General features: G+C 40.6%; 1 protein-coding gene across 1 annotated transcript in view; it reads right to left on the reverse strand.

Moving 5' to 3' along the window:
* Nucleotides 1-17,499, reverse strand: part of bmpr1bb (bone morphogenetic protein receptor, type IBb) — a 45,437-nt gene continuing 27,938 nt past the window's right edge. Inside the window, exons 4-14 of the mRNA XM_063889616.1 lie at nt 14,836-15,163; nt 4,928-5,087; nt 4,491-4,593; nt 4,117-4,219; nt 2,669-2,765; nt 2,440-2,584; nt 1,748-1,940; nt 1,102-1,399; nt 828-1,003; nt 592-722; nt 1-235 (exon numbers count right to left, since the gene is read on the reverse strand). Of these exons, the coding sequence (XP_063745686.1) occupies nt 110-235; nt 592-722; nt 828-1,003; nt 1,102-1,399; nt 1,748-1,940; nt 2,440-2,584; nt 2,669-2,765; nt 4,117-4,219; nt 4,491-4,593; nt 4,928-5,087; nt 14,836-14,923 (1,620 nt within the window). The 5' untranslated portion in view covers nt 14,924-15,163 and the 3' untranslated portion in view covers nt 1-109. The remainder of the gene's footprint in view (nt 236-591; nt 723-827; nt 1,004-1,101; nt 1,400-1,747; nt 1,941-2,439; nt 2,585-2,668; nt 2,766-4,116; nt 4,220-4,490; nt 4,594-4,927; nt 5,088-14,835; nt 15,164-17,499) is intronic.

A 17,499-nucleotide genomic window follows, 5' to 3' on the forward strand; every position in this document is an offset into this window, starting at 1 on the left:
GGGAGAACTTGCACAATTGGTGGCTGACTAAATACTTTTTTGCCCCACTGTAAGTGGTGCTGTGCCAGTGGCAGTGACAAGTCTCTGGTGATGAGATCTTCACTCTCTGTCACAGTTTGATGTCTTGGGTCTCTAACATCTTTGCTAGGGTCTTCTTCACCCTCAGGGCCGTGAGGCGAGGGGCCGGGTTGTGAGCCCAGCACTCGGACATCAGTTTTCCCATCTGCCTTAGACACTAAAGACACACATTTACATAGTCATTAAATCAATACTTTAAAAAAAGGTTGTAATACATGGATTCATTACTGATTTATTATTAATTATAAGGATTTTTTAAGACCAATGTTTTTCTTATAAAATTCACTCTAATGATTTTATTAACCACATATTAGTTATTGATATTAATAACTAATGACTTTTTGTTATAAACCAAAGAAATTTTGTTACAAGCTGGCAAACAAAAGTGTTCTTTTTAGGTTTTTTTCTTCTGTATAAAACATGCATATATATAATTTACCAACATTTATAAAGCCTTTAAAACACATTACATTTAAAATGTTTGAAAGTGGTAAAGATAAACATTCAGAATACCTCATCACTTGTCCAGCGGTTAGCAAATGAAGGTCTTTGTTTCTTAATGCAGACAACTTCTATCATGTCCTCATAGGACGGATCAGTGGGCACAAGGTCATGATAGGGCAGCTGATACTCCTCCACAATGCCTTCAGGATAAACAGATTCATGTGGGAATTAGTAAAATCATCAAGAAAACATTTAGGAATATATCATGATTAAAAAAGTTTTTTAAATGGTTTTGTTTTCCTGACCTCCAGAGATGCAACGTCGCGCCATCTCCCAAACGATGAGGCCAAAACTATACATATCAGCCATTATAAAAGACTGGAAGTAAGTCCTGTTCAGGGTTTCTTCCAACACTTCAGGCGGCATGTATCGCTTCGTACCAACTCGTAGATTAGGAGGGATATCCACCTCATTGGTGTCACTAAGAGAGGGAGGAGAAACATAAATAAAGGGAGATATTTCAGAAAATGTCTTAAACTATAGTAAAAGGTATTTAAAAGTCCAAAATATATATTTTACCTGTTAAACTTGACCGCTAGTCCAAGGTCTGCTATACAACAGAATCCATTTTTTTTTACCAAGATGTTTTTACTCTTCAGGTCTCTGTGTGCGATGGCCGGTTTGCCCTGTGTGCCATATATCTCAGTGTGCAGGTGACAGAGGCCTGATATTGACGAGTAGGCCAGTTTGAGCAGAGCCTTGACGTCTAAGGTGTTGGACTTGAGGTAATCGTATAAAGATCCATTCTCATGGTAGTCTGTGATAAGGTAGAGCTGAGTCCATGAGCCGGTTCCTTTAATATCTGCTGCTATGAATCCTGGGGGAAACACGTGACATATAAGAAATGCGTGCGAAGATAAAGAAAACAGAAACGATTTGGGACAACATGAGGAACATTTTATGACTTGTCCCTGGAGGATTACCTTAATTTAAGCCCTCATCTTCACACAACACACACACACACACACACACACACACACACACACACACACACACACACACACACACACACACACACACACACACACACACACACACACACACACACACACACACACACACACACACACACACACACACACACACACACACACACACACACCAACAATTAAGACAGTCTTTCTTTTCATGTCTTTTCTTTCACACACTATTTAAGTCACCTCACCTAATATATTGTCATGTCTCATTAAGAACGTCTGATATATTTCAGTCTCTCTGAACCAGCTGTTTTCTTCGGTGGTGAAGAAGACTTTAACAGCCACTCTCTCTCCTCTCCACTTGCCCATCCAGACCTCTCCGTATCGCCCTTTTCCGATCTGCTTCACCATCTGAATCTGCTTGGCGATAGTGCGTTGCACCTGGCAACAGATTAATGCAAAAATAATGTTAATTTGTTATGCCATTTCTCTTAAGAAATATATTGAATTAAACATATTCATATTAGTAATTGTATTTCCATCATAACAGTAACTTACTAAATGTCTACATTTCTTTTCTGTTGCTTTTGTAATTAGTTGCACCACCATGAAAAGCACTTTATTTAATTTGTGTTAAATTTGTCTCAATGTGGAAAAGTATGGTAATAATTTAAACAAATGTATATGATAAAGATAATTATACATGTATGTCATATGATCAGCCTTTTCTATTATGTTTTACCCTCACACTGACAGGAAAAGTTGGACTGTTTCATAAAAAATTATTAAAAAAATACAATTCCTAATGAAGGCATTGAAATAGATTTTGTGCATAAGAACCAGCCCAAGGGGAAATTGTAGAATAATGCAGTAATTTATTAAAGTTATTGGAGGTTAGAGCCTGTGATGTTGAGCCAGATGTGCACTTGTATTTTCTTACCAGTAGAGGGAGTCCTGACCCAGAGCCCGACCCGATGCTGCGTGAATGCTCCATCAGGTCCTTCAAGGACTCCCCAGGGGGGATGTAGTTCTCCTCCTGCTCCAGATCAATACTGTAGCGTGGTCTTGACACCTGCCGCTTATATCTGCCACAAGAAAGTGATGCAATGTTTACTAACAAACAACTGGGAGGTTGTGGAAAACTCATTAGATGTGTCTACAATTCTTACCTGAAGTAACAGAAGACGAGGATGAGACAAAGGATGATACTGCAGACTGTGATTGAAGTGAATAGAGCCATGTACTGGATACTGCTGTCAACGTAATCTAAAAAAAAAGGAAGACATGTTTATATTACTTTCACTTTTTTAATCTAATTTTTATTATTTTACCAACCCTAAATGAGAATAATCCTGTCCTGAGTGTGAGTTGATTAATAGGTAGTGTCATTTTGTTCATGTTATCAGCTCTAATATCTTTCTAATTTTCCCTGGCTGGGACAAGCTCCTTTTCTTCTTCCCCCCTCTAACCCCCCCCCCCCCCCCCCCCCCCCCCCCCCTCCCGCCTCACTCTCAGCGTGTGATCGATCACATCCCCTTCCTGAATCCCACAGATCAGCTGTCACTCTGACATCGCTCAAGAAACCCCAGAGGCCGAAAGCAGCTCTGGGACTCTAGCCTTTCTGCCGTGCTCCTGCCAATCAGACACACAAAAACACACAGGCTCGGAACCCAGGGGGACTTCATGGTGTGCACAAACACACACACACAAAAGAAAGGACTTTCGAACAAAGAAAAACTGCATTGATAGCAAAGTGACGTGCATATTCATAGAGTTAAAGAATAGCTCTGGGTTAAGTCAAAGATTTTTTGGATGGAAGGCAAATTGTAGGACCATAGTTCAATCGTTTTAAGCTCTTCATAGTTCTCTCTGCAATGACAGAATCTTATCAACAATTAAGGAGCAACTAAGCTTACCCCCAAAAGGTGTACAATATATTAGCTACAGTTATAAGTATCTATTATTGTTTAACACTGATTGCCTGACAGCTCTTTATTTGCTTTGTTGTTGCAAAAGATGCCCTTTTCTCAAATCTCAGTCATTATCTTTTGGCAGTACAGTCTGATTATAGCTTATAAACATAGATGGTCAAAATTATGAAAATAAGACCAAAAAATAATTGTCATTTATTTCTCTACAACAGACTTGCCTAATCAGTTTGTTGCTGTTTGCTTGAAGGTCAAAACAAAATGTCTGTGTGGCTTTGTGAGAGCGAAAGAGTGAGTTTGTGTGACAGAGACAGGGAGCGAAAGAGAGAAGGAATGTGTGTGCGTGCGAGTTGGTGTGTTGTGGAGTAACAGATGGACAGATATCTCACATCCGTCCCGAGGCAAGAAACTCAAGCAGGCCCTGGGGAGAGGCTGTCCTTTTCATTAGAGGGTGAGAGAACAAGCCGAGGCTGCAGGCTCTGTTTCACCTGCCTCTCTCTTTTTCTCCCATGCTGCCCCCCGGAGCAGCATGTGCCACTTTACTCCAGCACCACACTGTGGTTTGTAACAGTTTAAACTGTCACTACCCATCACCACCCAGCATGGCCTGAATGAGTCCACTGTAAAAGGCCCTCAAGTGGGCCAGGATTTCAATGTGTGAAAACCTGTGTGAACAAATGTGTGTCTACCTGTTGTGATGAGTGGAGGAAGAGTAGGATGCAAGTCTCTGTTGCAGTAATCCTGATCTGCGCAACACTTGATAACTCTCCTCCAACCTGGATTCCACTTGTCCTATCAAACACACACACACATGCAGTTAACACTAATGAGTAGTGTGTATTTACAACCACACTTATTCCTTATAAGAACATTTTACAACACCAAAGCTTTTTCCCACTGATGAAGGGCTGGATATGTTGTATTTAAATAGGCCTCATAAACAGCTGCGGTGAGTAAAGGAAAGCTCATAAAGCTTCAACAACTGCTAATGAAGGAGGACACACATACAAAGACAAGTGCAAATATAGGCAGGCACATACATACACTCATACAGCTCCCTTACCCTGCACTGGAACTCGGAGCCAGCTTGACCCAAACAACCTGCAGTGACAACCGCATGACCCCCGTCATCCTGTTCAACCATGGTGAAGCAATAACCATCAGTCCTGTCAAAATGGAGATAATGGCGTCTTTTTATCATTAGTGTATATCCATCATTACGGGTATGTTATTGAATCTAAATGCAGAATTAAAAATGTTTTATGAGACATAATTAGATCCACCTATATTTATGTTACATACAGCTAATTCCATATGCACATAAATGAAATAATGCAAGTGGTTTGGCTAATGAAAGTCTAGAATTGTTAGATAAAGTCAACATTTATTTGTTTTATAATCAATCATCATCCATCATTCTTATAGCCTTAAATAGAGAGTCATTTATATATTCTGCGTGCATGTTTGAGTGAGCATGGAATTGTGTGCGCTTCACCGTACATGCATGTGTTGTTGACAGAGTCTGCGGTGCAGTGGTGGTAGCAGTGACACCAAAGCATCTTCTGAGCTGAAAACTGGGCTGTGCTGCGGCTGTCCTCTACCCTTCGCTCCGATCCCCTTTTCCCTCCGTTCTTAGGCAGCATGGAGTCCAACATGTTGGCTGTAAAGAGAGAGAGGGAGAGAAAAACTGGACTTAGCCAAAACATCTGGACAGTATTCAGGCTGTAGGAAAGCCAAAGAGGTAAAACTTCATGACACCGACCGTAGGAACATTTAAAATGGAATAAATCAAAGGATCCAAACGACATTTCTGCTCATTTCCAGAGAGTCTATATAGTTCTGCCATTCTCTGCACCGTTTCCATGGCAATGCAATTCCCATATGTGTGAAAATGTGCAGCTAAAACCAATCACGCTGTTCTGGACTGAACCCAATGTACCTGCATGAAGTCTGGAACCAGAACAGCGCTACTGACCAATAATAAGTCTTTGTGCGGGTGTGTTCGTGTGTGTGTGTGTGTGTGTGTGTGTGTGTGTGTGTGTGTGTGTGTGTGTGTGTGTGTGTGTGTGTGTGTGTGTATTAAGTGCAAGTATTCAAGTGTTTGTTATCACTTTTGAATGCGAGTCGGCTAGACATTATTGTTATATCAAAGAAAGTCAATCTACCATTTTGGCGCGATACAAAACTATAAAGCTTTCTATATAATTAATGGTTTTCTTTATGTTATGTCTTTCTCTAATAAATCAATATTCATGACCAATGGAAGAATTGAAACTCAACAGATTTGAAAATCAAGATGATTTTCACTCTTAAAACCCATATATTAACAATCCACCACCTTTTATTCATTGTTCCTGCATAATGCTAATAATTTAAATACAAAATACATTTTCAAACATTTCCAGCAGTGGCTCGGTCAGTAGGGGCTTGGACTGGGAATTGTAGGGTCGCCGGTTCAAGTCCTCAAACAGACTTGAAATATGGAAAGTGGACTGCTACTTGGAGAGGTCCCAGTTCACCTCCTAGGCCCTGCTGTGGTGCCCTTGAGCAAGGCACCGGACACCTCCAATCCCCCCTCCCCATTGCTCCCCGGGCGCTGCACAATAGCTGCCCACTGCTCCTAGTACTAGGATGGGTTAAATGCAGAGGACCAATTTCACTGTGTGTGCTCTGCTGTGTGCATGTATGTGACTAATAAAGAGGGTTTCATCCTCCGATTCTATCTAAATAGCATTAGTTCGATGTTTTTTGTCAAACTACTAAAGAGCATTACTACTTAAATTATTTAGATTACTGGATTATGACATTATGATTTAGTGTTTATCTTCTGAGAGGAGAAATAACATTTCCAGCAGGCAACAGATGCAGTGAACCGCAGAACCAAAGCAGAGTCAAGCCAAGTGCAGTAACACAGTAGACCTGTATTCACATAAGCCAGGGGAGGATAAATATTATTGCTCTGAACTTGCTCAGCCTTGAAGTGTTAACTGTTGCTGCCACTGAACTGAAATCACTCCAAGGTAATGCTTTGAAAAAAAAGCTGAGTCCATCTTTAGTGATTTGGTTATAAACTAAACTTTAAGAAATGCTGATTTTTAAGGAAAAATGTGAAACGAATTTGAATTTGAAAACAATACACATAACATAATAATGTTGATAGTCAAAAAATGTAAACTGTTTTATTAAAGAGGCCTACTGTTATTATGCATTCACAGTGGTGTGCGCAGCCTTCTTTATCTTTGCTATCAAGTAACTGAAGACCTTTATCAGTGGAGAATAAAACCAGGTCAGACAGCAGCTGGTCCCTGAAGACCTCTGTGGTCAGAGAGCTGATATGTGTTGTGCTACACCAGATGGATGGCTTCCCCTGTCTCTCTTTCCTATTCTGCTCTCTTTATTAAAATATTTGTATCACAAAACTGTAGATTGTAAGAAAGTCTGTAGTATAGCAGGCCACAAAAATATCTTGAAAATGTAATCAAAGCTCATAATAGAGTTTATCTCGTGTAAAAAGTCAGAAATAAATTATTGTATAGTATGCCACAAAAATGTGCACAAAGCATATCTGTTAAAAAATGTTTTACAAAATGATAGCATAGTAGGCCATAACATATATAAAAACGTCATAGTAAAGTTTTATAATAAAAATATCAATAAAAGGTCAGAGTATAAAAAGTCGTAAATACGTATGGCCTTAAAATATCATAGAAATAATGATATTATATAATTATAAACATAACGTTAAAAACTCATAGAAAGTATCCCATAATTAATACTTAAAAAATATATATTATTAATCTGATTTGAAAATCTCGAGTTAGTTTGCATAGTAAAAAAACAATCACAAGCATTTATAAATCGTCCAGGACTTTGTGATGAAAAGGCTGAATCAGAGTGTGGTAGAGTACAAACACAGAGGCTGTTCTTTATTATTACTATGTGTCCTTCCAACACTATCTGTGTTATCTTTTCTTTTTGCAGGGAGGTTTGTGGAGGTGTTCGGTCCTCCCTCACAGTGGCCTTGGTTTGTCTACACAAAAATGTAATGTTTAATGAACTCTTCCGGCTTTCAGATGAATTCTGCCCATCTCAGCTCTGTTTTTAAAGCTATTAAAATGTGGTGAGTGAGCCAAGAAAACAGGGACACTGCAATGACAAGTGAAATGTTCCAGGAAAGTGGAGGTAAGGTAAGGAAAATGAATATGTCTAAGGATGCAACACTAAATGATCAAGGGCTGACCTGAGAAGCTAAAATAAGTCAATTTGTTGAAGAAACTATCTTGTTGCACAGTATTAACAAAACAAGTTAATGTCCACGTGCTACACATAATAAGCATTTATGTTCAAAGTAAAGTGTGTGACTTGACAAAACAGTAAATGCATTTTCACCTCTCGCCTCAGTTCAAACCTTTTGTACTTTATAGGCAATCGTATCTATCTTCCAAAACAACACACTTAAAGTATAATTGAGTTAGTTGGGATAAATATATATTTTTCTATCTATAAAATGCATACACTATTCTTTATGATAGCTTGATTATCATTTACTGTCATGTTTGTTCAGCGTCCACCAAGCATTGACAAAAGGGGCCTTAGTCTAAAGTTTAAGCATTTAAATTTAGCAGAGCATATATATTATACATTTACTGCATGTAGTTATTGCTCTTTAGGTAACACAGGACTATCTTGTTGCCAAAGAGAGTTTTGTGTGTGTGTGTGTGTGTGTGTGTGTGTGTGTGTGTGTGTGTGTGTGTGTGTGTGGGGGGGGGGGGGGGGGGGGGGGGGTTGTCATGCTTGGTATAGCAGCAGGTTTACAACAGAGTCAGTGTGTGCTCAACAGACTATTAAAGAGGCTATTAGATGTAAAGCCAGCAGGAGTCTTACAGTAAGCGAGAGGCCATCTTTGTTATGCTTAGCACTGCTAACAGTGGGCTTTTCTTCCTTAACTAAAGCACCACATTGAGATGGGAGAAAATCACACAGGTATATGTGTAACACTAAAAAGATGGCCATGCAAGTAAATAAACTTAAAACATATATTTATAGATGTAGGCATATTACAAAAAATACATAGTTTATAGATTTAAATGTGTCTGTTTTTCTCATCACACATTCTCTTTTGTCTACGTCTTACAAACACACACAAATGCAGGCACGCACACACACTTGCAGCGCACACTCAAGGTCACCCCGAAATTTGATCTACATCCCCACACATTCCACAGGCTGTTCCTCAAACTAGGAACACATACTAAGAGTCAGTCTAGCACACACAAACATAAACACAGACAGTTACACACACACTTGAAGAAAGTAACACATAGTGAATAACTGCAGCTGGAGCACCTTCAGTCACAGCTTGTCACTGTCAGTGGCCCTGCAACTACCCACTGTCTTCAGCTTTTCCAAATGTTTGTGAGTCAGTGATGAAAGTTCATGTGCCGCCTTCATGACCTTGTTTGCCATCTCTTTTCAGTTCTGTTGGAACATTATTACTGTAATCTGTGACACTTCCTTCTTCCTTCTCACTCACATTCAGTCAAGTTTGCCGTGGCGACAAAAGTATCATGACTGTAGAATGTATGATACATGGGAACTAAACTGACATTGAAATGTCCACACCAGATCCAGTTGTTTTTCCTGATTCTCTAAGGGTCTATGTATGGGGTTTGCTTTTATAAAGATAATTTAAATCCATATATTATAAGTCCATCCTTCTATCATCATGCAAACATTCTACTTTATTTCCAAACAAGCAGTTTGTAGCATAGACAGGGGGCCATAACATTTGCAAAACCTACAAGATTATAGTTTTTCTTTCTCTTTCTCCCGCTTTTCCATCAGGGTCGTGGAGGTAACAGCTCCAGCAGAGAGCCCCGAACTTTTCTTTCCCTGGCCACATCAACCAGCTCTGACTGGGGGATTCCAAGGCGCTCCCAGGCCAGCGAAGAGATATAATCCCTCCACCTAGTCCTAGGTCTACCTCTCGGTCTCTTCCCAGCTGGACGTGCCTGGAACACCTCCCTAGGGAAGCGCCCAGGTGGCATCCTCACTAGGTGCCCGAACCACCTCAACTGGCTCCTTTCAACGCGAAGGAGCAGCGGTTCTACTCCGAGTCCCTCCCGGATGACTGAACTTCTCACCTTATCCCTAAGGGAGATGCCAGCCACCCTGCGGAGAAATCCCATTTCGGCCGCTTGTATCCGCGATCTCCTTCTTTCGGTCATGACCCATCCTTCATGACCATAGGGTTTTTATAACTTTTAAATTTAAATTTTAATAAGGCAGTACTTGAATAAAGGATGTGCAATGATAAGGAGGATACTTGGATTGTTTTTAGAACAAGTGCCAGCGATGATTCATGAGGATAATATGCTGTGAGACCTTGACATTCTTTTAATTGAAACTTTGCAGCCAATTTTTTCCTTGAATTTGTAGCTTAATATCTCTGTGTGTATATAAGTGTACCGTTCTCTATCAACCACTGAATTGAATTCCTAACAAATATTCACAGTGTTCACGGCCACTCTGGATTTGTTCCATGCATTAGAAATAGAAATACACAGAACCAAAAGCGGACACCGGGAATCAATGTATATACAATTAAAATATTAGTTTTTTCATTTTTCCATCAAGAGATGACTGGAAATCAATGCATAATAGAATTACTGCCATTACAAATGATATGTTAGAAGAGAAATGTTGATTAGGGAATTTGAAGTCCAGGAAAATGTAATCACTGCATTAAGTGTTACGATAAACATGGTTGGCTCACAAGGAGCCGACTTCACAGCACAACAGAGACCTTCACACAGGCTGTTCATCACAAACAGAGTGGAGGACATGAGAGATAAAAGGGAGATAAGTTACTCCAGGTGGCCATTATAAATCACCTCCTCAAAGGAGACATCTTCCCCAGTGTCTTCAGAGTGCACTCTGACCCTGAGGGGGTCAAAACCAACCTGCAAAGGGGCCATACATCCTCCTCCACCCTACCACCCCACCCTCATCCCTCTTAACCCCCTACAGGCTTCAAAGGACTCTGCCACACGAGACACTCATACACATGTGCACACAATACACACACACACACACACACACACACACACACACACACACACACACACACACACACACACACACACACACACACACACACACACACACACACACACACACACACACACACACACACACACACACACACACACACACACGTCTGAGGAGCACATTCCACACTCTCTCCTCTGTCTCTGATGCTACACCCACATCAGGTCATCCGTTTCCACGGTGCAGCAACCTGTTCTGCATTTACCAGCCGTGACCAGGCTACTTTTGTGGAGGAATGAGTTGGTCACTCCCATTACATGCAGCAATAATGGCACAACAAATGTATGGAAGGGGCACCTGTCTGCCACAGACCCCGCTCCACATTGTGTCCCAATCCCGCCTGAAGAAATCTAGCTCAACTTTCAGGGATTCACAATGTTTGCACAGAGGAAACCTTCCATAGGGGTGTGAATACAGCGGAGAGTTGCTATATCCACAACAAAATACACAGCAGACACAGACACATGGACTTCAGATTTTTTCCCAAAAATGCCAAGAACAGAGAGACACACACATCATGAAGGAAAAAAAATTAAATTGTCCACTGAGATTTTGAGACTAAAAGAAAAATCACAATCACAATAACGCATTGATGATTCTGCATATGAATAGGTAAGAAACATTTTGTTCTCTCAATGTTTTTTTTATGTCTCTGTGTCACTTTGTGAATATTGTTGTTACAATCACAGTATTTCAACCTAACAGCAACAAAAGAAACATGCATCAAATGATATACAACACATATGCTCGTTCAAACACACATAGCATGGAGGCTCGCATGTGATTAAACCCAGGCTTAGCACTCAACACAGTGTGGTGTCTGTGTGTGGCCGTCATCCCAACACACTATCTCAATCTTCTCTATTCCTGCTCCTGTGAAGTTAGAGATGTGTTTTTTTTAACATTGTCTATCCACAAAGGTCATCAGTTCATCTCACTGTTCGTCTATTTATCCATGTGGTCGGGACTTACTGGAAGAAGCCACAAGCCACTGACTAATGTTGGGCTCCATTACAGACATACTGAGAGACTTCAGCCACAATATGTCATTTCACCCCACAATATTTCCTCTGCCAGTGTTTCTTTCACAAAGTTGTTCAAGGTTGTTATACCGTAAAGCCAGGTATGTTTAATGTTGATATAATCTTGAATTTCTAAACAGTTTTTCTTGTTAACCACAATGTTATTCTGTGTTCATGAATTGGGGAAGGTCAGGATGCAGAAGTTAAGATTCTTAAATATTAAATGTAGTATTTCTACAGTCTATAGTTATCCTTTAACGCACAAAAATGTGTCTTAAGCCTCCAAATCTTACAAGGCAGATATATTCAAATTGTGCACATGAACAACTATTACACAAACACACACAGACACACACATACTGTACTGCCATGCCTGACTGCTAGAGCAGCACATCTGCCTGGGGATCAAATTCTGTGTGGGGGAACCATATCCACATCCTGACAGGAAGCAGCGCACAGAAGGCTGGAGAGGCCTGGTCCTGCCGAGGACCAACTGCTGCTGTTTTGTACTTCTGGACCACTGCATCAAACTACACTCTGACCTTATTCCACAACATTCAACACAGATGTCTTGCAAAGAAGAATGTGTACTGAATCCTACTTGCAGCTTTCTTCTTTAAATTGTGGAAGAAACATTTTATATAGGTAGTTAAATAGATTTACTGCATTTGGAAGCCACAGTGATGCATGTAAACATACTCTGTTAGGATCCAATAGAATAACAAGCCCTTATTGAAATCACATACTTTAGATTTAAACGGCCCTTACAGAACATCACGATTATCCTGTTTTAACTGCTCCAAAATTAGATCTAGAACGTTTTGTAACCTGAATTAGTCCATTTATAACAAACCTCCTTTGCACTTGTGTAACTGAAGTAGAGCTACAGGCCAAAAAATGGCTGCTGATAAAGACAATACCTCCTCTAAATCCCCCTACATAGAAACACTCCTTCAGAGACACACTGACATTTTCAGAAATTCGAGGACCGCTGTGAATGAAAACACTACATTGTCCGGAAGGCCAGAGGATTGCAGAGGGAACTTTTTTGGTCATTGGATGAGATTTAAAACAGCAATATTCATTAACAGCATCTGAAACTATGGGTTTTGTGTGTCTGAAGTGGATATCAGTGTAAACAGTGAAGGGATCGCTGTGGTTGAGTGTTCCTTGGAGTTGTCTTATTAGCAGGAATGGCCCAGACACATCCAGTTTTCATGGTCACTTAGCGGTTTTGTGTTACAAACATAGGAAAGCGAAACCAAAATGTTGATGGAGGAAATGAGTCAAAACCAATATACATTTTAAGAATGTAACTATCATAAAAAGGTATTGTCGCCCTTTAGCCACACAGAAGTATTTCTATTTCCACTGCATTGCGACCGGAAGAATGAGGCTAGGGATCATCTACTCTCAGTGAACCTCACCAGCCTGTGGAAACAGGTGGCAAACTGACCGTGCTACTTAGATTTATGGGCAACCTCCCACATGTTATACTCATTTCGGAGACCCTTAAAAGATCAGATCACTCAGGAAACACAGAAAAGCAACTGGTGGCTCAAGTGTCAAAAAGCGGATAGAAGGAGAAAAACGGAGGAAGCATGAAACAAATATCTTCAGTATAACATTTCAAAAACTTGTCTCCTGTCAGTGTATAGTCGGACTGTTGGAGTAAAGAGAATCAATGGTACCCTTCACATCTGACTGAATTTCACTCCATCTTTCACATCCTTTCTATCTGTTTGGCTACTCAATGTCAAACAGACTAAACTAATATTAGATGAGGAGTTAAACTCTTAGCTCAGTCTGCACAGATAAGAATGATGGAAATTCTCTGAAGAAACATTCATCAGCAGCTGAGGTATTTTGTGACCAACTGCGAAAGTTACAGCTAGCTCTGAACCACTCAGTCAGTCTGGGATTTTACAGCTAGCCTTTATTTTTACACGCTTTCAGTGAAGCATCTCTTTATACCTGGATTTGAATCCGATCCCTTTGTATCCCAATAATAAGTTGATTATATTCATGTATTCATCTTCCAATTGCTCCTCTATTTTTGCATCTTTATACTGGCTTTAAAGGCTGACGCTCAACAGTGTTAACTAACTAAGTCTCTCTACAAAGGTTAAGCTTGTCTACCTTCAACATTAACACTAAGGCTGCAACTAATGATTAATTTTTTATTTGTTGGATAAAATAATAGTTTGGCCAATAAAATCTAAATTACCATTACAATTTTCTAAACTGTTTGGACGCCTTTAAATTACTTATTTTGCAGAATTGACAATCCAATACCTAAATATAATAAGTTAAGTAACATATAAAGTAGAGATGTTCAATATTTGGATTTATTGTCATAATGTCATATATAATATACATATCATGCTATATCGTATCATATTCGTTATCAAGACCTGAAAAGACTGATACTGGGATAGATAATTGTGGCCATATTTGCAAGCACTAACAGTTGACAAATACATTACATATTATTATAACAATAATTGCAAATTGTTATCGTGTCACTACCTGATTGAATATTTGTCTTTGGCTCTGATGAAAAGTCAAATGGAAAAACTTAAATGCAAATCAGAATCAAAAGAGTTCATATAAAACGGTAACGTAGCATTTAAAATATTTGAATATTAAAAACAGGAACTGAATACTCACATTATCACTCATACTGAGCAACAATTTCTCCCCCCTCTGGGTGATCAGAAACAGAACAAATGCACAAGTGTCATTTTCTTGACGCTGGGAGCTTGTCGACCTTCCCCGCCTGTGACAACCTTACGGGGCATCGTGACACTGTTGGCATTCATCGTAAAAAGACAACTGGCTGTCCATCTTCAAACAATTCAAAACATGACAAGGGGGTGGTGGTGGGGGTTTGTGAAGGGAGAGGACGGGGCAGATTAATGCACACCAGTTCTCATGGTAGCCCCCTGTGGAGATCATTATAGCTCTTGCCCATCATAAATACCGCAGGGTAAAAAATAGACAGATAACTGCACAGATAGCACCATCACTTCAAAACTTGACTAACTCACAATAAATAAGTACATTTAACTGTCTCCAACCACAAAACAAAAATATACATGCCTAAAAATATACACAGATAACAAAAAATTATTTGAAAGCTCCCTGTTGCAGCTTTACATAAAAGTTTTGCCAATGAACACAAATCAATCACAAAAGGCCTCATCAGCTTGAAAGTGACTTGAACCAAAGTAAGCAAATCAATGATGGCATCAAAACACACAGCGCAGTACTCACCATCAGACCCACAGCTCAGTGATGCCAGTCCAGTTAGCAGGAGAAGAGCCTGGAAGGCCCACTCCTGAGGTGGCCACACCACAACCATCACTCCAGCACCGAACCCAAACACCCTCCTCCTTCAAATCCCTGAGGCACAGCCACAACGAACACACCCGGGCAAAGAGGCGGATGTGTGAGGTTGCGTTTTTATATCCTTTCCGTGAAAGAGCGCCAGTACACTTTCTGTACAAGAGTTTCTCTGTGAATGACTGCCACTCTGCACTCTCAGGAACTTCCCACAGCACACAGCAGCCCGCAGCCTCCAGCACTACTCCACACTGACAGCCTGGGAGAGACAGACACAGAGAAAGAAGAGGGGGAGAAAAGAGGGGGGAGGAGGGTGTTACTTAGTTGCTCTCTCACTGTGCTATTTGTCCAGCCCTTTCTATGATCGGTTCACTACAGAGGGAACAGCTGAGTATATGTGAATCTACATACAGCTCTCTCTCTTTCTTTTACACATTACAGATTCTCACATCACTCAAACTCAGAAATTAGAGTCGAAAAGAAGGGGGTAACAGGGCCGTGGATGTGAGCAGGGGCTGAATGAGGTGTGAACGCATTATGAGCTATTGCCACAGGCACACAAACACGTAGCATGCCAAGAGAGAAACCATAGTAAAATGTAGGAGTATAAGCTTACAACAGAGACATGAACATGTACTTCGGTGAAACCATCTGGTATCAAATCATGCAAGGCAGGGTAAGTCAGTGCTGCCTTGCATGAAGCAAGAACCCAGATAAAAAGTAAGGCTGCAACTAACAACCACCCTTCCTTAACGACTACAAAAAGTCCAAGGAAGAACAAAAGATAAAACAAATTATAACAAAACAATTTAAAATGCAAGTCCTTGAATTTCACCCCACAATGAAAAGCACCCAAGCTTTCGACAACTTGTTCTTTGCATAATGTGTATGGAACTACAGCTGCAGACACAGGTGCTGTGCGAATGGCAATGGCCCGGCATTAATCTGTAACCAAGAGTCTGGTATTAAAGTTCAGACACAGGTTGAAGTGTGTTCAGTTCCTCATGTGAGTCTGTGTGTGACGGGGCTGAAAACACAACACTTGTAGAGCTGCAAAAGGGATCAAGCCATCACACGTCAGGTGATTAGAGGTGATTAGGGGTCACACCTCCAGGCACCGCCACTTTGCAACTTCACACTAATCCAACACACACATGCAAACATGCAATACCATAGAAAAAATCATAACAAAAGGGACACACATTCCAGAGGTGAAAGATTTATGTGGGTTACAAGTTAAGAGGATTAGGTGAGCTATTAGGCAGATTATATCAAGTCTACTATAGCACCTACAGAAATCATCTCGGATACGGCAAAAACTGTTTTCTTGAAGTGTTTATCCATTCCAAATGGTCAATGAGAAAAAAAGGTCCTGGTGGTGTTAAGCAGTGATTGAGGAGGGTGAAACAACAACGGCCATATGGGCTTTCTACCACACACCTGTCCCCTCTTAAGGTCTGACTGGGTGGGACCACCAGCTCCCAGAAGCCACTTCTCCCTTGAAGAGCTCCACTGGCCCTATAGCTGTCACTCCTGATTTGTGCAGCACTGTGTATTACATGTGATAAGTCAGCCTTTTCTGGAGCAAGAGTGCATGGGGAGCAATGTGAATGGGTCAGTGCACCTCACACACCCTTCTGCGCTCCATCAAACGCCCAGCATGGAGCCTCCCTGTATTCTCAGACAGCCTACTCAGCCCACAGGGATGGGGGTCCAGGGGAGTGAGCGGCACTGTAGGTGGGGGTCACTCTGGTACATAAAGGAGGTTGAACGTGGGGCAGACTGGTTGGAGGACTTTCAATAAAGCTTACTCTTCAATTCCCATGCTTTTTCTTCCCCTCCCTCTCTCATAGATGTTTACTGCAGAATCAATCTGTCATCACACACATAGTTACAGGATGATTAATACTGCTGGAGAAATATGTCTGCCAGCACCTTGATCATTATATAAAACCACAATGTATGTTGCAACTGGACTGAAAAATAGTCACATTAGACATGCAAGCGGTGTTAAAAAGGAACCCAACCGATTCCAAACATTTAGGCTCAGTTTTCAAGGTGTGGGAGGTGCCACTTAACGTGTGTAAATTGAGTTTTTATTACCTCTGCTAAGGAGGTTATGTTTTCGGCACTGTTTGTTTATTTCTCAGTCAGAATCCAGCAATATTACTGGCCCAGAGTTTCATGAGAGTCAGTTCAAAGGTGTAGCATGAGCCATGGAAGAAACCAATACATTTTGGAATGCATCTGAATCACAGGGCAGATACACACATTATGTTTTACTTATAGAAATGGCTTTGGGGGCAGTTTGCGTTCTACAAGTTGCCTACAGTACAGGTTTATTTTATGGCTTGAGCCTGATGAGCTGGGTTTAAAAACTACACATCTTTTAATAGACTAGGTTATGCAAATTAAAGGTTAACGGCATTTACCAGGCGGGGAATGCTAACAGAAATGCTATTGAGTTGTGAAATGAGCGATCCAAACTACATCTTTAAGTCGGATTCAAAGTTTATTTTTCTCTTGCAAGCATCCCAACTTTATCAATCATCACTTTATCAAGCTTATTCTCAGTGTCAGTGGCCTTACCGTTTG

This window comes from Eleginops maclovinus, chromosome 8 (genome assembly GCF_036324505.1).
Source record: "Eleginops maclovinus isolate JMC-PN-2008 ecotype Puerto Natales chromosome 8, JC_Emac_rtc_rv5, whole genome shotgun sequence".
NCBI lineage: Eukaryota > Metazoa > Chordata > Actinopteri > Perciformes > Eleginopidae > Eleginops > Eleginops maclovinus.